The 24,654-nt window shown below is 54.4% G+C and overlaps 2 protein-coding genes across 8 annotated transcripts in view; one reads left to right on the top strand and one right to left on the bottom strand.

Annotated features, from left to right (window-relative positions):
* Positions 1-3,584, top strand: part of Evl (Enah/Vasp-like) — a 146,674-nt gene extending 143,090 nt beyond the window's left edge. For all 6 annotated transcript variants that reach the window (XM_057782845.1, XM_057782844.1, XM_057782842.1 and 3 more), the window contains 3 exons: positions 1,313-1,379; positions 1,623-1,680; positions 3,110-3,584. In XM_057782845.1, coding sequence (XP_057638828.1) covers positions 1,313-1,379; positions 1,623-1,680; positions 3,110-3,147 — 163 coding nt within the window. In that variant the 3' untranslated portion in view covers positions 3,148-3,584. The remainder of the gene's footprint in view (positions 1-1,312; positions 1,380-1,622; positions 1,681-3,109) is intronic.
* Positions 3,585-5,533: 1,949 nt separating this feature from the next.
* On the bottom strand, positions 5,534-22,928 carry Degs2 (delta 4-desaturase, sphingolipid 2). Of its 2 annotated transcripts, XM_057782944.1 has the most exons (4): positions 22,804-22,927; positions 8,499-8,561; positions 7,250-7,992; positions 5,534-5,920 (listed from the first exon to the last, which is right to left on the bottom strand). In XM_057782944.1, the coding sequence occupies exons 1-4, from the start codon at positions 22,883-22,885 to the stop codon at positions 5,774-5,776; spliced, it is 1,035 nt and encodes a 344-aa protein (XP_057638927.1). In that variant the 5' UTR covers positions 22,886-22,927; the 3' UTR covers positions 5,534-5,773. The 2 variants fall into 2 exon arrangements, with proteins under 2 accessions (XP_057638927.1, XP_057638928.1); XM_057782945.1 differs by lacking the exon at positions 8,499-8,561 and having other exon boundaries at positions 22,804-22,928.
* Positions 22,929-24,654: the final 1,726 nt, after the last annotated feature.

Genomic DNA, 24,654 nt, shown 5'->3' with positions numbered 1-24,654 from the left:
CCTCACAAATCAACTGACCATGTTTCCCCAACCAAATGCTGGTGTGACCGCAGGGTAGACTCTTGAGCTATGCAGTGTGACCGCAGGGTAGACTCTTGAGAGCTGTGCAGTGTGACCGCAGGGTAGACTCTTGAGAGCTGTGCAGTGTGACTGCAGTGTACACTCTTGAGAGCTGTGCAGTGTGACCGCAGTGTACACTCTTGAGAGCTGTGCAGTGTGACCGCAGGGTAGACTCTTGAGAGCTATGCAGTGTGACCGCAGGGTAGACTCTTGAGCTATGCAGTGTGACCGCAGTGTAGACTCTTGAGAGCTGTGCAGTGTGACCACAGTGTAGACTCTTGAGAGCTGTGCAGTGTGACCGCAGTGTAGACTCTTGAGAGCCGTGCAGTGTGACCGCAGGGTAGACTCTTGAGCTATGCAGTGTGACTGCAGGGTAGACTCTTGAGCTATGCAGTGTGACCGCAGGGTAGACTCTTGAGCTGTGCAGTATGACCGCAGTGTACACTCTTGAGAGCTATCCTGATCCCCAAAAACCTGTTTTTGAAGGCCCCTAAGCCCACACCAGGGAATATTCTCACGGCCACCCCAAATGGAAGCAAGCGTGTCTTGTCACAAAGCAGGTGACAACAGAAGCCCGGCTTGCAGAGTGAGACAAAGTCATGAGGAGAGCAGAGCTCCAGCATAGCCCTGACAGGCATGCTCGTGGTCAGCCAGGCTGTGTGCCAGAGAGAACTTTGGCTCCTGGAGAGGCTCTGGAGAAGACTGAGGGCAGGGGTAGAGCTTTAGAGAAGGCCTGGCCAAGCCTCCATGAGAAAGAATCTGCTGTGCAGACATTTGGGAGGTGGCCTAGGATGTTTCTGAGAGTAGAAAGCAGTAGAGCACCCTTCCACCTAGAGAGTCTAGCATGAAGGAGGTGGTACCCCAGCATGGAGTTGACTGACCCCACTGCTACCAACCAGAGTTCAGCTGGAACACAAGCTCCACATGGAGGAAGACGTTATCAGTACTTTCTCTCAGGAAGCACTAACACAGTCTGCCTCGGCTGCCTCCTCTGCCTAAGGCCTTTGAAGCCAGAAGACTGCTCCTGTGTGGCCCCATGTCCTGTCTCAGACTGGGAAAAGTGGTGAAGGGACCGAGGAGACCATTAAGGGGCAGGACATTCACATCCTTTCCCAGCAGCCCTGCAGCAGAAGGGCTGGGGAGCAGGTGGCACTCGGACCCTGAGCAGAGGCTGCTGACGTCTCGGGCTTCCCCAGCATGGGTCCCTATAGACCCCGGCACCCACCTCCCACACCTGCCATTCTTCTTCCAGGGTGAAGCCTACCGGGAGTGTAAATGATGTGGGCCTGGATGCCTTAGATTTGGACCGGATGAAACAGGTGAGAGCGAGTAGCAGTCAGCAGGCTGGGACCATCTCTAGCCAGCGGGTCCCCTGCTTGACTGCCACAAAGGCAAGAAGCTGGCCAGTGGAGGAAAAGGGAGTCCCTGGGCACCCTGGGCTTCCTCCAGTATGGTCTGAGGGGTGTTGAGAGCAGGGCTCGCCCAGGGCCTGGCTGAGGGAGAGGCCCCTGCATCCCCTAAAGCCAGCGTCTGTCCCTTCACTCTGAGCTTCTGCCCAGCAGGAAATCCTGGAGGAGGTGGTTCGAGAGCTCCACAAGGTAAAAGAGGAGATCATTGATGGTGAGTGGGGGCCGCTCCAGCCAGGGATGAGCTCATTGTCCTCCCAGCATCCTACACTCACCCCCATGTGTAGCTGTGGAAACTGAGGCCCAGAAAAGTGAAGTGGGTTACTGTGATGCACATCTCCCTGGGGTGTGGCTTCTGTGTCTGATATTCCTCCCAGAAGGTTACCCTGTGGAGGAAAGGATGGGCCTGGAGACTCTGCCCAAGTTTCTGTCCTTTCCTGTCCAGTCTTCCTGTCAGTGCTGCCTCTAGAATGCCCGAACTCCCTCACAGCCTGCATGGCTCTGCTTAGGGAGCCCCTGGCTGCAGAAGTAGGACTGTGATGTCCCCACCAGGGCCTGTAAGGAGCTGGCCCAGGCTGGAACAGAGCAGCAAAGCACAGCCTGCCCCCATCCCCCACCTGTTTCCCTATCGCTGGTGCCCAGCAGTGACCTGAGCTAGAGAGACCTATGAAGTCAGAGGGACAGCTAATAGCAGGCTCCCAAGGGAAGATATGCACAGAGGCACTGCTGAGACCTGGCAGCCGTTAGCAATAATAGCTACACTCCTTGGCCGCAGAGACCATGACACTTCTGTCCCATCCCACCAGAGGACAGGTGTGGGAGAATGTTCATGAATGCAGGGAAGGAGACATCACAGCTGTGGAGCAGTTCACTGCCTTACTGCTGCCCCACAGTTCCAGTCTTGGGGGGCTCCCTTTCTGGCACTTGGGGAAATAGCTGGGTTAGAAACCCCAAGCATAGTCCAGCTGTCTTCTAGAGAGTTGCCTGGGAAGAGGCAGTGGTGAGAGCCTAGCCCATGCTCAGAACCCTCAGGAAAGCAAGTGAGCGTCCTGGCAAAGATCCTATTATTTAATGGTTGCCCCTCTCTGGCTGTTGACTACGGACAGGTCTGTCCACTGTGAGGGCGCCGGACGCTTGTGAAGGAAGAGGGAAAGTGTGGGAGCTAAGAGAAGGGAGTCCAGATCTGGGGAAGAAACGGGATGAGGCAGGCAGAAGAAGGAAGAGAAATTTGGGAAGGCTTAATGGGTCTCAAGCAGACAGAGCAGAGTCAGCTCTGGAGGACAAAGACCAGGCCGTGGCACCAGCACAATCCATGGCTCTGTGGCCAGAGACTCTTGCTATACCACATGCACTAGGCAGACTGGAACCAGCCTCCATCCTGTGTGGGGAGGGACTCAAGGGCCTCTGAGCAATGTGGGTACCCTCTGCCAGACTCTAGGAAGACCTGAGTCCCCCCCTCCAACAGCAGCCTGAGGAAGCAAGGCATATCATTAGGGGTTGAAGCCCATGAGGTCTGGGTTGTTTGCCCAAAGGTCTGTCAAAGCTGCCATGCTGGTGGGCATCTAGCCCATGTGTGGTCTCCGGCAGCCTGAGCAGGGTGCTTCCATGCTACACTGAGCCTCCCTCTCCTGTCCTGCCCTTAGCTATCAGGCAGGAGCTAAGTGGGATCAGCACCACGTAAGATGGCACCAGCCTTGGAGGATCGCGAGGAGCCGTGCTGGCCCCAGCACACAGCGAGCCTGCAGAAGCGTGGATGTACTTAAGTCTCAACCTGTGATACAATATTAAAATGAGGAAACAAACTTCAACTCCTGGATTTTTAGCGTATCTGACACAGAACACCGGGTCTATTCTTTTTTGTATTTTATATTTGCTTATTTAAGTGTACATTTCTTTGGTTTATAGAGAGAACACCCCAAAATCACCTGCTTTATTAGATGGCTTCCAAGTTTTCTCCTAGGTGACACTGTTAGCTCCAGAGCTAGCAGTGAGCAGCTGGGTAGCGTGGCCTTTCCACGCCACAGAGCTGTCAGAATGCAGCTCAGCCCCAGCAGCTATGGTGTTTCCAGTCTGTCCACGCAGTGCGTGTTATGTCCACTCGATAATAAACCGTTCACTGTCCACACTCAGGCTCTGGCTTGCTCTCTCTTGCGCCGGGTCTTCGCTGCCCTGGGGTGGGGGTGCCTCTTTACAGGGAGTGCCCAGGCCAGAGCATGCAGGACTAAAGAGATCAAGAGGGACCTCAGAGAGGAGCTGGGTTCCGTCAGAATGTTCCTGGGACCCAAGAGCGTGGCCAGGCCACCAGGTACCTCCTGTGTGTGGAACTGAACTCAGGCCCTGCCTGCGGGGAGCCACACAGCCGTAGGATCACAGGATGGCGTGGCTCTGAGTGTAGCACACTCCCTGAACTTAAGGATTCCATGTGCAATCTGCCTATCGAGTGCTGGAAGTGGGCCTGGGGCTCAGGGAGGTGAGAGGAAGCTTTGCCCCCAGAGACTCCCTGCTCCCCGTGGCATTACTGGGAACAATCCATAGCAACCTAGGGAAATCCCAGCACTTAATCTTCACTGTGGCTACGGAGATCCTCTGACCCATATGGCCAGTAGACAGCGATGAGAGCCTTGCGACCATCCCCATGTGAGCTCGCATGGCTCCCAGGACCGTAGAGGAGAGTGCCTACTGGTGTGCTCAGTGCTGAGGGCTGGGTAGGAAGGGTCGAGGTGAGATCCTTGGCACATTGCATCTCATTGGGTTCCAATGATCCTAAAAGCCAGGAATGATTTGGGGGCCTTTGAGGAGATAAGAAACTGAACAACCTTGGAGGCCTGGCCACAGCAGCACACTCCACATCCTTGAGAAATGCTCTCAGCCCTCTCTACTCAGGCCTCCCGCCTCTCCCAAATGTCCTCAGCACGGCCTAATCACAACACCTTCAGACGTTCCCTTAGCCTCAGACCAGCCTCTGACTTGAGGCAAGGTCTAGGCTCAGTCAGGGCAGTGAGTGGCGGCTGGCCTCCCTGGGATTTCCCTCAACCCCTGGAGTAACTGTGTAACTGCCCTGGCTCAAAGTCCTCACATCTCAGAAGGTCAACTGTCACACTCTTCAGAGATACCTGTTCCTAGAGCTGCAGGGCCACTCCCAGGCATGGGGCATGGGCTATAGCACGTCCTCTTTCCCAGGCTGCCTCTGTGGTGGTGTCCTTGCCCAAGCCTAGCTCCTCAAGCCCCAGGCTGTAGTGGGAGCTATAAGGCTGGGCCCACTCTTATCCCTCTCTGCCAAGGCATCCTCTTTCAACACACTGCTGATGCCTACTCTGGACACCAGGACCCACCATGGTCCAGCCCCTTAGGACCAGGTCACTAACCAAGGCTACCTCTCTATTCACAGCTATGCCATCACATCAGTATTTATGCTCCACCTGCAACTATTACACACACACACAGAAACTGCCCATCCAGCTATCTGACTTGGGAATCCTGTCCAGGGCTGTGGACCCCGTGCTGCCTACCCGATCCGACCCTGTCCAGGGCTGTGGACCCCGTGCTACCTGCCCGACCCAACCCTGTCCAGGGCTGTGGACCCCGTGCTACCTGCCCGACCCAACCCTGTCCAGGGCTGTGGACCCCGTGCTACCTGCCCGACCCAACCCTGTCCAGGCCTGTGGACTCCGTGCTGCCAGCCTGACCCGACCCTGTCCAGGGCTGTGGACCCCATGCTGCCAGCCCCACCCAACCCTGTCCAGGGCTGTGGACCCTGTGCTGCCAGCCCAGCCCTATCCAAGCCCGGGATGGTTTCACAGGTCAGAGGGCCTAAAGGGGAACTGTTCCATGGCTTGGAGGGACCTTCTGAAGCCCATACCTTGAAGCTTTCCCACAGTGGCAGAGGCCTCAGGGACACACCCTTCCAGAGCCTGAGAGAAGGAGAGACAGGCACGGAGCTGGCCTTCACCCACCTGGATTCAGGCAACATACTCTGAGGGCCCAGGTTCAGACCAAGGCTCCATCCTGCCCAAAAGAAGGACAACACATTGACTATAAAGACAAATATTAGGTTTAATCTAAGGCATAAGAACAGAGAAGGCAACTCCATGGGACCACAGGCACAGAGTATCCTGGTCAGTCGGAGGGAAGGCCAGAGATTAGGTAAGCCTGGTTGCCCCGACCACAGCTGCATCCCCTGTTGCTGGGCCAGAAGCAGCCTAGATTGCAGGAGCTGATGTAGCTAGACCAGTTCTGTGGCCCTGGCCCACAGAAGTGGGGCCAAGAGGCACGGGGCTGCACCCCTCAGGACTGCTGGCCGGCAGGGTTCACAGGCGGTCCTCTGCCAGCTTACACGTGCGCTTAACCCTGGCATAGGGTCCCATAGAGTCCTCAAATACAAAGTCCCAGAGCACCTTCACCCAGGAGTGGTGCTGCGGCAGGTGGTCGTAGTATTCGGGTGCAATCTTCCGCACCTGTGGAAAGGGGTGGGGGGTCAAGGCTGAACCTTGGCTGGTACTCTACCACACATGCAATGAGAGCACACACGCGTGCACACCAGCTGTACACACACACACACACCAGCTGCAGGTGAAGGAGGCCCCAGCAGGGAGGGCACCACAGCCAGAGTGCCCCACCTCCACACCCACCAACTTTCTGATCCCAAAGGTCAAGGTGGGTCCATTATGGTCCTGCAGAGTTCTGAGACCTGTACCCTGAGGTCTTGACTAACACCCTCATTCCTCACCCCAGCATCCTATGCTCTGCCAGGCTCTGGGCTTCAGCTTTCACTGCTTCCTCACCCAACACACCTCTTCACCCAACACACGTCTCTACCCCGTCTTTCCCCTGACCTGATACGCCATGTCTGCCTCCTTCCCCTGGGGGTGTTCCAGCCCCAGCACCTGTAACCGAGCCATCACGGTGCTGTGGAAATTGCCCTGCCACCTCCCCAGGCAAGGCAGTGCTCCACATCTGAGGTGGGCTGTGAAAACTGCTCCTGTCAGAGGCAGCTTCCGGAGAGACGCAAGCGTGACTTCTGAGATGAGCTATCCCTTTTAACCTCTGCTTCCTTCTCAAATGTCCATTTGAGTGACAGTTACAGCAGGTGCGGCTTCATAGGCTGCACAAGCACAGCACTGGGAGCATCCAAAGTCACCCAGCCCACTGTGTGTGCACAACAGACACACACACACACACACACACACACACACCTGGGCACCCAAGAAGAACATACACAAACATACTCAGGAATTTCCCAAGAACCCTCCTCCACTGCTGCTCCTTGGCACACCTGTCTAACAGGCACTGGCATTCAAGGCTTCCTGTCCCTCTCAACCTTCACCCCCTGCACCTCAGCCTCCCCTTCCTGTAGCTGTAACCGGTCTCCATTGGTTATAAGGACAAAACCACAGCTGTGCTGCCTGGCCAGCTCCAGGCTGGAGAAGTACGCCCAGACTGTCACAAGACTGACAGGAAATTAGCAGCCACAGGCGGGAGACAAAGTGGAGTGCTTCTCATGGTGTCCACTGATACAGAAAAGGAAGCTGAAACGGGGTGAGTACGTGAGCAGGACACACCATCAGCAGGTCTAGCCTACGCTGCTAGCCCGCACCTGCCTTGAGAAACTCTGTCTTATCTGGATCTGCCTCTTCCATCTCCAGCCCAGCACGCCAGAAATGAATGACCATCCCCTTACCAACACACAGAGGAGAAGTCAACCTGGGAATGGCAGAGCCTTCCCCCTTACTCCTCATCCCCCCCCCCCCGCCCCCGTGCCTGCTCAGCCCAGGCTGAGCACTTACCAGTGGCAGGTAGCAGCCGGGGATGCTGGGAAAGTCATGGTGCTCCATGTGGTAGCCCACATTGAAGGTGATCCAGTTGAGGGGCCCGTAGTAGGAGTAAGTCTCGTGGCCCTTCATGAACATATAATGTTCAGCCACGAAGTGGCCAGAGATAGGGTGTAGGCCCAGGCCCAGGAAGGAGCCAGCTAGAAGGTAGACGACGGGTTTGATCCCCCAGAGGGCAAAAATGGTCAGGTCAACAGCCAGCTGCACCAGGGTATTGAGCATCTCCATACGAGTCACCGCCTTGGGGTTCACATAGAGTGGCCGCAGCGAGTAGAAGAAGGGTTGTAGGGCCAGCCAGAGCAGCTTGCGGGCCGGCGTACAGAAGAACCAGCCTTCAAAGTTCGTGGGAATGTCCACGTCCAGCCCATCTCCGCCCAGGTATCGATGGTGGTCCACATGGTACTTTTTGAAGGATGTGGCATAAGGTACGCCAATGGGTAGATTAGCGAAGATGGCGAACCAGCGGTTGCGGGAGGCAAAGTTCGTGCCAAATGCAGTGTTGTGCGAGATGTCATGAATGGCCAGGGTCAGTGAGTGGTTGATGCAGCCACCGAAGGCATAAGCCCAGAAGAGCAGCCATCGCCAGGAGAGCCCCTTCACCAGCCAGCAGGCCAGAAACTGCACCAGCACCAGACCCAGCACTGTCCACTTGATGTGGGGGTCTGGCCGCATCAGGTCCTTAATGGCTGGGTACTTGGCTACAGGGAAGACAAGAGTGATGAGTGTCTTGGCATTCACTGAACCCGCATCCTCTTCCTGTCATCTCCCATCTCAGCCCCTAGCAGTGCCTGAAAGCATTCAAGATTCCACCCCATACCCTCAAGGGTCTTAGAGAGACATGCCATCCCTATACTTCGTGTCTTGGAAGAGTTGCAGCCTGGACTGTGGGGTACAAAGGATCTCCTACCTCTGACTACCTTTGGGGAGAGGCTGGCAGACTTCTCAGGGTGCAGGAATTTGTCACCAACCTAAATAAAGTGTAGGTGTCACAACAGGTCACAGAATCAAAGTAGCATCAGAGCCACAAGCCTTCTGGCCCCTAGTGTTCCAGTCAACACGTGTCTATGTCATGTACGACTTGGTCAAAGAGGGATGATGTGGACTGGGCATTCCCAAACTTGTCAGGTGCTCAGAGTGGCAAGGCATGGCTTGGGAGGCAGTCCCTAAAATAAACAAGCACCGTAGAGAAGCTAACAAAATTTACCTGTCTCTTCGGGGCAGCAAGCGTCCATCCTTGCATAGTTGGTGCTTTTTTGTGTTTTGTTTTCTAGAAAAGGGGCAAATGGTACGTGTGGAAGTTAGCCAGGTTGGGAAGGGCCAGGAGGGAAGGGCAGGCAGAGTGGTGACATATTTAGGTGCTGGCATCTAGAGACTAAGGGTGGGGCAAGATCAGAAGGAGACAGCAGGATCTGGTCAAACATCAAGCGCTGCATCCAGGAACAAAGGGTCATCAAAAGCTCAGGGTGACAGATTCCCCCAGGTCTGCTCTGTCCCTCGGCTTCCTGGACAAGGGCAGACATCCCAGAGATGGGGCCAGCACTGTCCTACAGATGGGGTGTAGAGAGCCGTGTGGAGTCACACCTGATGGCTGTGTGTAGAGAGCTGCGTGGAGTCCCTGATGATGCTGGCTCCTGCCCTCCGATCCCGAAAGCGAGTGCTCTCTGTGATAATCAACTCCTAATATCAACTAGGCCTGACTTATGCTATTATCATGCAATGATTGTCAGCTGTTTGCATATGCATGGACCTATGAGCAGTGCCCACCTGGCAATCCAGGATTGGTAGCCCATGCCTACTTAAGGGCTGGGAGAGAGAGGAAGAGGGTGAGTGTGAGTGAATGAGAGAGAGAAAGGGAGAGAGAGATATAATTGTAAAAAGGTCCTGAATAAACTGCTTAGCAAGAAGAGCTCCAGTGTTGTGCGTCCTCCTTGCTGGCCGAGGGGGGCCGCGACAGTTGGTGGCCCGTACGGGGACAAGTGGTGCCGCGCATGGGGAACCTCCAAACCTCTCTCCGTGGAGCCCAGAACTTGCTGCAGTCAGGGGGTGCACCGGATAATCCTCAGGTAAAGACTGGGGATCCGCAAAAAAAGCGGGTTTTCCGCTCTCCCCGGTAGAAGAAGGGAGAGCGGGGGCAGTATAGCCACGACCAAAGTGGACGGATAAAGTAAAACTAAAAGAATGGGATTTTAGAATGGGCGCTTCAACATCACACCTGATTTTTCTGGCTCTTAACGAGCTGTTAAGGAGCGCATTGGAAAAGTTTTTGACTGAATGTGACACAATTGCTCCTTGGTTTGCCATCTCTGGCAATCTTAATGTGTCATCCTGGGACAAGCTTGGTAGAGATCTGAATTTTGCCGCGGAACAAGGTACGCTAAGGAAGGGAGTTAGATTCATGTGGTTTGAATTACCGAGACCTCCTGAGTTTGCAGTGGAGTGTGAGCAGCTGTGGCTCCAAGGCCAAGCAGCGCTGAGGGTCAGCGAAGCTGCAAACACCCAGGACCTGCCTTGAAGAGGGAGACAAGGCCAGAACGCTAGGCCACTCCCAGCGTGTGCCTCAGGGCATAGAAGTGCAGCCCAACCAGGGCTGTTCTGTGCTCCCTCGCCTCCACCTTCCAGCTTGGTGGGGAGGTAGAGTCCCCTCCTCTCTCCAGTCACTGCCTCGACCTGTGTCCGAGCTCGACTGAAAATGGCAGTAAGAATGCAACGTCCCGCTCAGCAGGAAGTAGCCAAATTGACAACGTCCAAATTCCCTAAAACATGGTGTAAGTGGGGCCCCTTCAATGGTTGCAGAGCAGCAAGCCTGCTTTCCTGGGTTCTGCTCCACCCTTCAGTGGTTGCAGAGCAGCAAGCCTGCTTTCCTGAGTTCTGCTCCACTCTGTGCACCAGTCTGGACCCAGAACAACTGCAGCTGGGGCTAGAAGGCAGCTGGAGCAGAGCTTTGCTAGGTGGCTGTGGTGGAAGGCACATTGCCTCAGCAGTCGGTGCCTAGCCTGGCAGATGCCACAGCAGTGCTAAGAGTATCAGCAAACGCAACAAGTGCTGGAGCTGAGACAAGCTGGAGCACAGACCCCACAGGGCTGCCCGAGAACGCAGCGTAGCCGCAGGGCAAGGAAAAGGCAATGGCAGTTTTAGGCTCTGCACGCCGCTGAAGAGTCTGTGACAGAGCGAATTTAAATCAAGAGACTGCCCTATTGTAGGAGCAGGTACCTGTGTGTACTGTTTTAGCCAAAGGGTTGGTAGAATACCGTAGCCCAAATGGGAGGTTGGGTCTAGTGGGGATTGGGAACCCTACTGCTGGCAATCTCAACACCTGTTGTCATGGGCATTTATCTTTAAATCCTGTGTAAGATCAGACAACCCATGAGAATGCAGCATATGGTCACTTAGCAGAAGCAGGATCAGCTGAGCTGCTAGGGAAGCCAAAGAGGTGCACGAGGGAGAAGGTGTCTTCCATGCACTCAGCTGACAAGAATGAATGTGTCACGGGGGTATGGCAGCTGGGGTATGAGAGGCAAGTCTATACCCTAGTCAGATATTTCTGTCCATCCGGGGCTGTGTGTGTCCAGCATTCAGCATGAAAGATTAACCCATGCAGCTAATCTGTCTAAAGAATTGTCTAGATATCTTTTAGGTAATTGGTCTGGTGAATTCGAAAACAACTGGAAAAGCTGCGAGTGGCGACTGCAGATTCCACACGCATGGATACCAGCCTGGCAGAAGGACTATCCTCCTGGATCACTCCATGGATCATCTGAAGGAGTGGGCGGGAGTAGGAGCCCTAACAGGCTTAATGGTGCTTGCCTCCCTGGTATGCCTGTGGTGCATTTGTCACATAAGGGTTTCACCAGCATCGCAATGCAGTTATGACCATTCAGGCCTTCACGGCCATCGAAGCAGGACAGTCTCCCGAAGTATGGCTAGAGATGTAAGCGAGCACAGGATGCGAGGCTTGCGCACTGCACTTGAGGTAAGCATACATCAACCTCAAGAAGAGCAAGTCTGATTGCATGTGGGTTGGTGTCTAGCTCCCACCTCTGTAAAAAGACACCGGACAGGTCTAGTGTTCTCTGGGTGGATGACACCTGGACAGACACTAGTACATGTTCCATTTTTAGCAGAGATCAGACCTCTACTCTTGCCTGTTGCTTTGCAAAACAAAAAGGGGGAACTGTAGAGAGCCGTGTGGAGTCACACCTGATGGCTGTGTGTAGAGAGCTGCATGGAGTCGCCCCTGATGGTGCTGGCTTCCGCCCTCCACGATCCCAAAAGCGAGTGCTCTCTGTGATAATCAACTCCTAATATCAACTAGGCCTGACTTATGCTATTATCACTCAATGATTGTCAGCTGCTTGCATATGCGTGGACCTATGAGCAGTGCCCACCTGGCAATCCAGGATTGGTAGCCCATGCCTACTTAAGGGCTGGGAGAGGTTTGCCCTAGGAGAGAGGAGGGGGGAGAGGAGGGGGGAGAGGAGGGGGGAGAGGAGGGGGGAGAGGAGGGGGGGAGGAGGGGGGAGGAGGGGGGAGAGGGGGGAGAGGGGGAGGGGGAGGAGAGAGGGGAGGAGAGAGGGGGAGGAGAGAGGGGAGGAGAGAGGGGGAGGAGAGAGGGGGAGGAGAGAGGGGGAGGAGAGAGGGGGAGGAGAGAGGGGGAGGAGAGAGGGGAGGAGAGAGTGAGATATAATTGTGAAAAGGTCCTGAATAAACTGCTTAGCAAGAAGAGCTCCAGTGTTGCGTGTCCTCCTTGCTGGCCGAGGGGGACCGTGACAATGGGAAAACTTCACCAGCCAGACAGAATCTTATTCTAGGGCACCTCAGTTAAATAGCACCAGTCCTCAGCATCAGCACCACTCTGAGCAGACAGTGGCCTCAGCTTGTGTGGCCTAGGGCTGGCCAGTAGGATCATAGCAGGGGCTGCAGCCTTGACTGGGATGGGCAAGGCCATGTCAACAGCAGTGATGCTATGTAATGCCTCCAGCTTGCACACCCAAAGGGGCAGGGTCGGAGGAGCAGTTCAGTTGCCAGGCCGTGGGTTCATTCCCAGCACTGCATGAGCAAAGTGTGCCAACAAACACGGCTATAATCCTAGCACGTGGGGGTGGAGGCAGGAGGGTCAGAGTTCAAGATATCTCTCAGCTACATGAGTTTGAGGTAGCCTGGACTGCATGAGACCACGTATAAATAAATAGGCAAATTGTATATATGTTTTACCACAGGAAAAGAAAGTTCGGCTGGACAGTGTTGGCTCACACCTTTTATCTTGGCACTCAGGAGGCAGAAGCAGGAAGATCTCTGAGTTTGGTCTACAGAGCATGTTTTAGGACAGCCAGGGAAATAGAGAAACCCTGTTTTAAATCCCCACCCCCAAAAGAAAAAGAAAAGGGAGAGAACATTATCCTGGGAGACACACAGAATCACACCTCTGGTCCCAGGCACACAGGGGCTGAGGAAGAAGGGTGGCTGGACCTCAGGAGTCCCAGACCACCTGACAAAGCAAAACTGAAGTCCCACTGTTGAAGAATTCCAGCTCCCAGATACCTCCCCTGAGCAATCTGGCATGGCCCTGAGATAAGGCCTTGCTAGCTCCCTGAGGGATTTCAGGGGCAAGCTAAGGCAGGCTGACAGAGGCCACTTGTCAAGGTTCATGGTGGCATGTGGTGTGATGACGTGGGCATGTCCCATCAGGGCATTAAATGTTTCCATTTCAACCCCGCCCACAGTTACGGGGGAGGCCATTTAGCACCAGTGGTAAGCAGAACAATACACCCCCCAAAATGCCCACATGCTAACATCACAACCTATGACCACCTTAGGTGAAAGGTCAAGAAGAGACACACATGATTAAAGCCATGACAAGGCTCCCCAGGTAATGCAAGAGCCAAGCTGGGAGCCAAGGGCTAAATGAGGCACGAGGAGAGGCCGCCTGTCTTGGAACACAGGAGGCCTGGTGAGGAAGGTGGGGGACTCCAGAAACCAGGAAAGACCATGGAACCTGCTCCCCCGTGGAACTTCCAGAAGGAATACGACTCTGCTGATGTGAATTTCTGCCCAGTGAAAAATAGGCCAGAATGCCAATGTCCAGAGCAAAGGATACTGTGAAGTGGCATACACCCAACACGGGTGACTCCATTCAGGGCCTCCTCCTCCCAGCCTTGGGACAGAGGCCAGCCAAGTGTGGCCTGGCTCTGAGGGCCCTGCTCCTCACCAGTCCTGGCAGGATGGCCCCTCCCTCTGGACTCAGCAGGGGTGTGGCTCTGAGCACACAGGACAGACAGATATGTGAGCCATACTCTGGCCTTCTCCTGGAGGGACTGATGTGCCTGCTGCTACCTGGGGAGTTGGAGGGTAGGGGGGACAGATGCAGAGCCAGGGTCCGAAGGACACCATCAGGGAGGGCCTCAGTGCCGCAGGAAAACGGAGAGGAACCCAGGATCATGCGGAAGGCAGCATGTCTTGCTGACAGAATAGGGACATCTGCAGGGTGACACCAGGAAAATCACATGCAAAGTGTCTGCATCTGTGCATGCCACCAGCTTCCCAGTCCTCCGTGAGTGGCTTCTGTGTACCTGCCTCACCCCCTCGGCCTCCCTAGGCAGCAGCCAGCCACTAGCTCCAGCTAAGGACGTCCAAAAGGCAGCTGCCCTTGCTTCCCCATGGAAGGAAGCCAAGCATCAGCGCAAGAAGGCGGGTCCAGCCACACCTGCGTCAGGTGAGCCCCAACCAGGTGAACTCGAAGGCAGCGGGGCCCAGGCCCTAGCTTAGATATAGGCTAGCACATGCAGGACCCACATGAGCACACAGCCTAGCAGAGGCTAGCACATGCAGGACCCACCTGAGTACACAGCCTAGCAGAGGCTAGCACATGCAGGGCACACCTGAGCACCAGCCTAGCAGAAGTGACTGTGGGCCTGCTCTGGCTGGTTCTGTGTGTCAACTTGAAACAAGCTAGAGTCATCTGAGGAAGGAGCCTCAGTCGAGGAAATCGCTCCCTGAGATCCAGGTATAAGGCATTTTCTCCTTTAACGATTGATGGGGAAGGGCCCAGCCCATGGTGGGTGGTGCCATCCCTGGGTTATTGGTCCTGGCTTCTATAAGAAGGTGGGCTGAGCAAGGCAGGGGAAGCAAGCCAGTCAAGAGCACCTCTCCATGGCCTCTGCACCAGCTCCTGCCTCCAGAATCCTGCCCTGAATCCTTCGGTGATGAACAGCAATGCTGAAGTATAGACCTAATAAACCCTGTCCTCCCCAGCTTGCCTTTTGGTCACAATGCTTCATTGCGTCAATAAAAACCCTAACTAAGACAAATTGGTACCAGAAGTGGGGTATTGCTGCGACAGTCCTGACCATGTTTGGTGGGAGGATTGTAGAAAAACTTTGGAATTCGGGTCTAGAAGAGCCATTGAGAGTGAAGAGCTCTGTGGGATGCTCTGTGGAACTTGGAAGATGAGAACATTGAGAGCAGCACAGAAGATGGAGGCCTGGCTTGTGGAGTCAGAGGGAAGTTTAAAGACTCGATCAGGGCCATTTGCTATTCTGAATTAAGATTCTGTGGCTCTGGTTATCTGGGGCTGAAGAATTAGCTCTGGTCAACAAGATACCAGAACTGCTGAAGCAAAACTTTGCTGGGATACGTGATGCTCGTCGGCTGTAACTAGGAAATTCGCAGTGATGAAGAAGAGACCAGTGTCACTGAGGTGAAGTCTTCTGGGAAGTGTTTCCTGAGATCACAGTGAAGTTGTGTTCCACAGGTGGGCAATGTTGTGCCTCATGCTGGCCGCCAGACTTGGTCATGTGTAAGAGCCACCCAGGTGATAATGGTTTTGAAGGCATGAAGGGGTCATGGAGAGCAGCTGAGGCTCGGCACTGTGAGAGGCCAGAAGAGGCCGTTGGTGAAAGTGCAGCCTCGGTGGCAATTGAAGGCCCAGGACAGAAGGGGTCATGCAGAGAAGCTGAGGCTTGGCACCTTGGAGAGAGCCTGTGGGAGGCTATTGGTGAAAGTACATCCTGGTTGCAGCCTAAGACCCCAGCGTTTTGGAGATGCCAGCACCGTAGGATGACCACCAAGAAGAGTGGCGGAGTGGGACCAGCCGGAGCCTGGACACCAAGCTGTGTGTGCTGTGGAGGGCAGAGCTGGAGAGCAACCCAAGCCATCTGTGGGAGTCCCGAAGATAGTGAGTGGGTCCCAGATCGCTGGTTCGTCCCTCTTGAAGATGGTACTTACTTTTGACTTTTGAGGGAGCCCACAGATGAAAGACTTGAACTTTTCAAAGAAACTGGACTGAAATTTTAAAGGCTAAATTTGTAAAGACTGTGGGACTTCCAAAATTATTTATGATTTTAGCGTGAGATCTTGGGGATGAGTAAGAAAGGAAGAGATGCGGCTTACTAGTAGGCATGTCTGTGTGTCAGGTTGAGAAGGGGTCCGTTGTACTGGCTGGATTTGTGTGTCAACTTGATACAAGCTAGAATCCCCAGAGAAAGGAGTCTCGGTTGAGGAATGCTTCCATGAGATCCAGGTGTAAGGCATTTTCTCACTTAATGATCAATGGGGGGCAGCCCATGGTGGGTGGTGCTTTCCCTGGGCTGGTAATCCTGAGTTCTATAAGAAATCAGGCCGAGCAAGTAAGGGGAAGCAAGCCAGTAAGCGGCTCCCCTCCATGGCCTCTTCATCAGCTGCTGCCTCCAGGATCCTGCCCTGTGAGAGTTCCTGTCCTGACTTCCTTCAGTGATGAACAGTGACATGGGAGTTAAGCCTCATAAACCCTGTCCTCGCTAACCTGCTCTTTGGTCGTGTTTTATCACAGCAATGGAAACCCTAAGACAGGGGTGTTTGCTCAATGGCCCCTTCCCTCTGCCCAGGCCCTACCCCCAGCGCCAACAGCTCCCAATGAATAACTCAACTGCACCCTGGAGTCCTAGCTGTCCCTCCTCTGCCTCAGTTCCCTCCCATAGAGGAGAAACATAAGACACGGAAGGACAGTGTGTTCCCCTCCCCACCCCATCCTGAACTCCCTAAGCTTCCCCTTGACAGACCCTGAGTGGCCCCTCCATCCAATGGGCATGCCACTTAAGTCCTCTCTTGGTGGACATGGGCGGTATCCAGTCTCTAGCCCACTGAGCCTCTAGCCTGGATGCCCTATGCATGTCTCAAGAGTTCTCAACTCTGCCACATGGCCTGGAGTCCAGCCCTGGCAGCCAGCTAGAACTCCACAGTCAAGCATCCTCAGACTCAAACCAGTGCCCCCCTCTCTTGGGCTGCCTTCTCCACCCCACTTCTGGTGTGCTTTCCATGATAGCCAACTAAACTAGGGGCACGTGGAGGTGGCATCTGTCCTAGGGGCACATGGCCACTGGATCTAAGGAGGCCTGACCTAAATGCCCCAGATTTGCCACTACATGTGCTAGTCACTTGTTCTTAAGGACCCAGAGCCTATGGTAACAACCCCATCTACAAGACACTCCTTGTCGTCGTCGTCTCTTCTTCTTCTTCTTCTTCTTCTTCTTCTTCTTCTTCTTCTTCTTCTTCTTCTTCTTCTTCTTCTTTTCTTCTTCTTCTTTTCTTCTTCTTCTTTTCTTCTTCTTCTTCTCCTCCTCCTCCTCCTCCTCCTCCTCCTCCTCCTCTTCTTCTTCTTCTTCTTCTTCTTCTTCTTCTTCTTCTTCTTCTTCTTCTTCCTTCTTCTCCTCCTCCTCTTCTTCTTCTTCCTCCTCCTCCTCCTTCTTCCCCCCTCTCTCTCTCTTGTTTTTAGAAACAGGGTTTCTTTGTGTAGCCTTGGCTGTCCTGGAAATTGCTCTGTAGAGCAGGCTGGCCTTGACCTCACAGAGATCCGCCTGCCTCTGCCTCCTGAGTTCTAGGGTTAAAGGTGAGAGCCACCACTACTGCCACTACTGCCTGGCCACAGACACTCTTAACCTGTACCTCTGAGGAAGCCTTGGTTTTTCCAGAAACTCTCCTGTTTGTCAACTGTGTCATCAGGGACAGAGTCAAGAGCTGGGAGGAGAGAGGGCCTGTCGGCTGCAGGCCACTCCAGCACCCCCTCCCTATTGACCCATGGAGGTGGCGACTCCCCCCTCTCTTTGGTCTGCAATGGGGTCCCACCAATAAGACCTATCATCACTTCCGTTCTGTAACCATCATGCCCCTCCCAACTGGCATCCACACCACCCAGGAAAGGATTCTCCCACCCCTTTCCAGAGAAGCTAATGAAGGCACAAGACTACTAGTCTGGCTACAGGGGAGTGATCTTGTCTCCTGGGTCATGGGATCCTTCAGAGGTTCAGCCTCTCTCCTCCCGCCACCAAACCGCTTAGTGATGATGATGCCCCCTAGTGACCATAGGTAGAAGTGCTCACATGAACAGTACCACCACCTCTCCATAGCTGACCAGTCTCTCATCCAAGCACCCAAAGCTTTCTAGAACTTCCTCCCAGCTCCACCTCAGACTACAAGGATGACTCCCCACTACTTTGATCTGTCCTAGCCCAGTTCTGAGTCACGGGCAAGCCTGGCCCTGCCCTAGCACGTTGGAGTCCCCTGGGAGAACTGGACAGTATTAACAGTGGTCCGGAGCGCCTTCCCGAGTCTCACATCCTCACTCGCCCACGTGTTAGACCTGGGTCTGCATGCAGGTCTCTGGGGATCCCCAGCTGATGAATTATGGACTTCGAATCAGGGACTGGCATGTGAGCTCATACAGAGCACATAGTGTGCCCTGGCTAGAGTGCTGTGACAGGCCAAACAGTGGGATGGACACTTGAACTGAAATTTATCCACTGAAGATGCCAGGGTAGCTGCTGGTGGGAATGGCCTCAGACCCTAAGAAGTGTTTGAGGTAACAGAAGTGTGGTCAGATTGAGTCACGTTGCAAACCAAAGACACCTGCAGTGTGGCCTTAAAATGAAGCCCTTGCATGACATGCTAATATACCTCCATAAGGTTGCTAAAAACGAAAGCAGGAACACGGCATTAAGACAGACTAAGTGCAGCGTCCCGGAACGTGTGAGCCAGGCTGGCAAGGTGTGTTTGGGGACATAGAGACGGTGCTCTATCTGAGCAGAACCCAGGCAGCCCCAACTCAGATCCCCACACGATTGGTTAGGAAGTGAGGCCTTGGGGTGATTAAATCACAAGATGGGTCCCTTATAATGGGACAGTAGACCAGAGTGCTCCCTCACACAGAAGACCAGCATTCTCCCTCGCCTCTCAGCTGCACGAGGCCATGATAAGAACATGGAACTGACCTTCACCAGACCAGGCACCTGGCACCCAGGCTGATCTGGTGACCTTTGGCTCAGGGTGGCTATGGTGTAGAGGTTCGGTTGCTTCTGCTTTCCCTAAGTCCCCAGAGTCACTGCACCAGACACAACTGAGCATTGAGTGGGAAAGTCTGGTGCAGAGTTACACCTGGGGACAAAGGTAGAGGGTGTGGCATCCCCGGAAGAGAGCAAGGGAAGGAAGTAGGCAGGGGAGGGGCATGTGGGCCGACTCCCAGGGTTCCCCGGGCACAGGAAGCAGAGCGGGAATCTCTTCCCCAGCTCTACCTCAGGGATGTGGCCAGGAAAGTGGGTGCCAGCCACAGTGAAAACCATTACAGAAATTGGTAAATGCCTCAACTTGGGGCTTTTAGTTCCTTCCAGAGAGCCAGTGGCTTCACATTTACCATACGCCACGTGCACACGTGCATGTGTGTGACTGTGCATTCGTGTACACACCTGGGCATGTGCTGCCAGGTTATTCTTTAGAATACTTGAAGCTAAGACATGAAGAAAGCACATGAAGTCAGTTGATGAAAAGGGAAGAAAAAGAAGTCTTATCTGGCACTCAGCAGATCTCTGAGTTAGATACCAGCCTGGCCTACAGTGTTCCAAAAAAGGAGGGACTACATAGAGGAACCCTTCTTGAAAAGTCAAAAAAGAAGGAGGAGAAGGAGAGGAAGGAGGAAGAGGAGGGGGGAGGGGGAGGAGGAGGAGGAGGAGGAGGAGGAGGAGGAGGAGGAGGAGAAGGAGAAGGAGAAGGAGAAGGAGAAGAAGAAGAAGAAGAAGAAGAAGAAGAAGAAGAAGAAGAAGAAGAAGAAGAAGAAGAAGAAGAAGAAGAAGAAGAAGAAGAAGAAGAAGCAAGAAGCAAGAAGCAGCCTGGTGTCGGCCCAGCATGCGCCAGGTCCTGAGCTCCACCCTTAGTACCATGAAAATAAACAACCAGGACCAGCACAGAACAATCTTTACAGAGGCCGGGAAGTTGCCTGGACCTCCCAGATTGGGGAGGAGGCAAAATACAGAGAGACAAGTAGCAGGGTCAGTGTCTGGGTATCCCTGCTAGGCCAGAGCAGAGGCCAGAGTTTAGCAACAGAAGGAGTAACAGGAAACAACATGACCGCTAACTCCTGCACTGCTGGGGACCGGCTCCCCACATCCCATTTTCCCATTTCTGCTTGCTGCAACATTACAAATGCCTGCCCTGCAGCACATTGCCCCTGACCACAAAACCATGGTCCTATAACTGGGGGTAAAAAAAAAAACCAAGCCCTCAAGGAGACCCTGGCACTAAAGGCAGCCACAGAGCTGGGCAGGAAGGCAGGCAGACCCCTCTCCTATAATCTCAGACCCTGCCTGGCAGAGAAAGTTACAGACTCAACCAGATCCCTGAAGAGCCTAGCAAGAGGCAGGCTTCCAGCCAGCCACCCTGGAGTCTACATGTCCCTGGCTGGGTGATCAGGGCCTCACCTTCCCCTGGCAGCTTGCTTTGTGCCCTAGACTCTCGGGCGGCGTTTAGGTCTTCTGATCCATCGTCAGTGAGAGAAGTTTCAACCAAGCCTTTCCTAAGCAAACAATCCAACAACTGACTTTTATTTCCTGGTTTCCCTCATGTGTGTGTGTGTGTACCTTGCTTTCATATTTTTTTTTAAAAAATCAAACAAAACTACAAAGCCATTTATCTTCAAAAAAAAAAAACAAAAAACAAACCCTTTGTGTGGTCATAGCTCAGTGTGCAATGGGTCAGCTTCCTGCATGCCCTGGCCTGAGAGGCATGTTCTTGGATGCTGCCATGAATCCTATTTTCTTAGGACTCCATGCCAGGAGGGCATGTTCTCATCCTAGGTAGCAGCAGAGGTGGACTTTGGTCTTATCGCTGAACACCTGAAGCCAACCCTTAGCAATGACTTCCTGGGACCTGGCTGGGAGATTCTGATCTTAACCAACACCTACAGGCTCTGCGCTCAACGTAGCCACCAGTCAGTCATGTGAGTTACAACTGGACGTGAGCAACCCAGACCTCGGCAGCCCCTGCACTGTTTGGCACAGGGCAAATTGCTCCTTCTCTCTGACTGGCACTTAGAAAAGAGTTATGTTCAGGATCCATCCCGAGGCTGGGAGGGAAGGAGAAATGGGTGGGTCTTCTCGTACTGTGTCCTTATTGAGTCCCCAGCCCTTTCTGGAGGAGGTTGCCATCGATGTCTGTGGGGATCCTGGCCTTCATGAATCCTTCACACATCACCTCCCAAGTCTGAACAGCAACTTCGTAAGGAAGGCTTTCCCTTCAGCCTTCCCGCTCGACCAAGCTGCAGCTTCCTCGTCTGAACACTGACTCACCCCCAAGTCACAAGTGACTCTTGGAATCCGGGCCATGGGATCAGCCTTTCTACCAGTCACTAAATTGCTGCTGCAGAGCCCAGAGCTTGGGCAATGGAGCTGGGGAGGCAGAGCCTAGGGAGAGCCTTCACCTGATTGGCCGGGACCATCAGAGCAGCTGGTGGGGTGGGGTGGGGTGGGGTGGGGGTGGGGTGGGGTGGGGAACTTCCTTGATGAGGGAACACTGAACCATACTGATCAGTGCAGGAAATCCAGAGCCCAAGCAGATTAAAGAACACACATCCCAAGTCACCGGCACAAACTGGACAGGGAACAGGAAGTCATAGTCCCTACAGCAGGGGCATGAATGCAACTCCCTGAAGATGACAGTTCTCTTGCTATGCCTGGACCAGAGTGTCCCCATCAACTCCCCACAGCTCCTGCGCTGTCCCCATTTCCCCACCAATCTTTCTAGGAAATCTGGATATTTCTCTGGTTAGCGACATTTAGGGCTGGGCTGCGGCTTGGCTGGTGGTGTTTGTTGTTTAGTGTGTGCAAAGCCCTCGGTTGATTCCCCAGCACCCCATAAATGCTGGGTGTGGTGATGAGCGCCTGTAATCCCAGTCCTAGGAAGGCAGAAGCAGAAGGATCCAGAGATGACCTTTCATCTAGGGCAAGTTGAGGCAAACGGAGCTAAAAAATGAGAGCTTGCTGGTTTCAGTGGGACACATTTTTAATCCCTGCCCTAAGAAGGCTGAGAAGAGAGGACCACAAATCTGAAGCCCACTTGTTCATATGGGAGGGAGGGAGGTCCTTGTCATGTACCTTATTGGCGCTGGTCCCTCAGGAAGCTGCCTCACCCTCCACCACTGTACCAGGAAGAGCAACCCCTGGGGGCAGGGACGCGGGGGTAGGTTGTTACAGGTGCAGTCGCCTGGACTCGATGAGCACCTATGGGCAGGGACACACAGAGACACACCCTATATGTGTCTCTGCTCACAGGTCTTCTCTACCTAAGGCCAGGTGCCCAGAGAATTCAGGAAGAGAGGCTGGGGGGCCAGGGGAAGGGCTGAGGAAGCCCCTACTCCCCTCCCCCCCACACACAATGGAACACCTAGGGCAACGCACCTGCCCTCCTCTGGTGGCGGGAGTGCCTGCTAAGTTCCCACAAGTAGAGACCATGGCTTACCCAGACATATAGGAGACAACCACAAGACACAAACCCACAGGACAATTGCCAGGCTCTGAGTCCCTAACTTCAGCGACAGCTGGTCAAGTGCACCCTGAGTTTGAAAGATGTAAAAGTAAGACAGAACTTTCACAATTAGGGAGGGGCAGATCAGGAAGACGCCAAAAACAAAAACTCTAAGAAAAAGACCCATCAGATGGAGACCTGGCTGAAGACAACCTAAAGACCTGGACCCCTGCCCGGATACCACCGGCAAGGAAAACGGAAGCCGACCGTTGAGTAACCGCGAGTTAAACCCACAGCCAATCCGATGAGGCAGAAGGGTTAACAGATGCTAGGGCGCCAAAGTGAGGTGGGGGGAAAGTGAGCGCTGCAAGGAGCGTTCTGGGCACAAGGAGGTTTGGGACATTGGAGGAAGGAGCTCTTATCATGCACCCTCCACCTGCGGAGCCGAGACTCCTGCCCTTCTCATGGAATCCACAGGACCGGGCCCACCCCGGGAAATGACCTCGCAGACGTCTGCGGCGGGAGAGCCGCGATCCTCTGGTAGGATCCTCGCATTCTACCGTTTCCTGAGAGGGTGTCCTGCACATTCCCGGTGGGTGTGCTTGGCCGCTGCGCAAAGGAGTCAGTGCACAGCAGGTGCCTACTGGTTGCTGCTGAAGAACCCACGGTGCAGCGCGTACTAAGCAGTTCTCCCACTGTCCGCCCATCCCGCAGCGGCCACCGGGTCCCCAGTTATGGTCGCACGCGCTCACCGAGCATCTCCTTGCGCCGCTGCGTGTGCGGCTGGTCGCTGTAGACCCACTCGAAGTCGCTGCGGCCCGCGCTGTTGCCCATGGTGGCGACACTGGGGCCCGAGCGCGCTCCTCTCTGCTGAGTTCTGCTCACCTGTCGCCGGGTGCCCGCTCCGGGCGGGGACCTAAGGACCCGGGAGGAGGCGGGGTGGGGGGCGGGGCCGAGACTTAGGCGCCTCGTGGGCGGACCTGGGCCGGTCGCGGTGGTTCCCCATAACCCAAGAGGTCTGGGTTGGGAGATGCGACCGTTCCCGCACCCTGGCTCCTGGACGCCTGGAGTCCTTGAATCCTTGACCGCTTGGCGACGGCCACTGCCAGTTTCAGGCTGTGTGCTCCAGTGCGCACCTGTCCCTATGCCTGGCTGGTCTCACCGCGGAGCGCAGTACTCTGTGTTCTAGACTTTAGGGCATTTGGGTCTTCTGATCCCAGCATCACGGAAGAGTAAGTGGAAACGAATGTTGGGGGACATGGAGCTGGTAAGAGGTACCCGAAAGCAAGGACCTTGGGACAGGCAGGCCCCAGCAATGTCTTCCCCTGCTTGTCCCTTTCATGCATGTGCGCAGGCATGCACACACTCACCACTCACAACAAAGGGACATTAAAGACACAACAAAAGCATGGCAGTGAGTCAAACATGAGGTTCAGAGATGATTCCGGGTGAGCTGTGCCATGGCACAGACTGGCTTTGGAGCAATTTTGCACTGGACCTTGTGGGACGAGTAGGTGGTCAACAGCAAGAGAAAGGGGAACAGCGTTGATGGTTAAGGGAACAGCAGTGCAAAGTTGAGGGGAAATGAGCAGACTCAGACTTGGGTCTGTGGGGCGACAGAGGTCTCCTCTGCTCTCTACTTGCTTCTGGTGTTCCAGGGGTTCAGAACCTGGCCTCCCCGTGGCCCTTTCTGGCCCAGCAGCCAAGGCCACCACAGGCAGGCATGGGATGGAGAGTGTCCTCTTCTTCCTGAGGCCCAGGCCCATGGGCCACTCTCAGCTCTGGCTGGAGCTGAGGAGGACTTTGACGATATCTGGGAGGAGAAGGGCACCAAGGACAGTTCCACAGTCCAGTAGGGAAGACACTCGTCAGACGCTGTCCCCACTGCTGTGTAGGTAATGGCCTGTACCACAGAGTCAGAGTGATCACTGCCACATCAAGAAGAACCCTCAGCTGCCATCCCACCAGCTGCCAGAACCAGGCAGATGGGAAGGCCTTTCTTGGGGGGGCACAGGAATACAGGGGCACCTTTACCAGGACTCAGCCCCCAACCTCTGGTCTGGAAAGCCACCAAGGTAAAAGCACTTGTCACGTGTTGACCTCCGTGTTGATTGCTGTAATCTTCCATCTTGATGCTTGCTCCTGGGTTCCTGACCTTCTGGTCACCTCCTGCCGACATCCTCAGGCCCAGGCCAGGGGTTAGAAAACATACTCTTCCCTCAAGACACCACCTGCCCAGGGAAAAAAAAACCAGAGTAGTTGGTTCACAGAGGAGACAACAAAGAGGAATGAGATATCCAGGCATAGCCAGGCACCCCTGCACCCCTCAGGAGGCTGAGGCAGGAGACTTGCAAGGATGTGTGTCTCTGATGTCTCCATGAGCAACTCTTGTCACACATAGAGCAGGGGTTCTGTAGGATTGCAAAGGAGCTGCAGCTATGGACAAACCCCACGGTAGCACGTGCATCCTCACGGAGTCTGACGGGATGCTGGTGTGAGCAGACATGTAACTCCACAGCACCCGATCATGTGCCGTGAGTCACACTCCACGGCAGTAATACCAGGCTGTGCCTTCACTGTATTTTATGGTATCGTTTCCCAGG

Source organism: Chionomys nivalis, chromosome 10, assembly GCF_950005125.1.
Source record: "Chionomys nivalis chromosome 10, mChiNiv1.1, whole genome shotgun sequence".
Classification (NCBI taxonomy): domain Eukaryota; kingdom Metazoa; phylum Chordata; class Mammalia; order Rodentia; family Cricetidae; genus Chionomys; species Chionomys nivalis.
The sequence above is the reverse complement of the archived record's forward strand: the minus strand, read 5'-3'. Positions and strand labels throughout refer to the sequence as shown.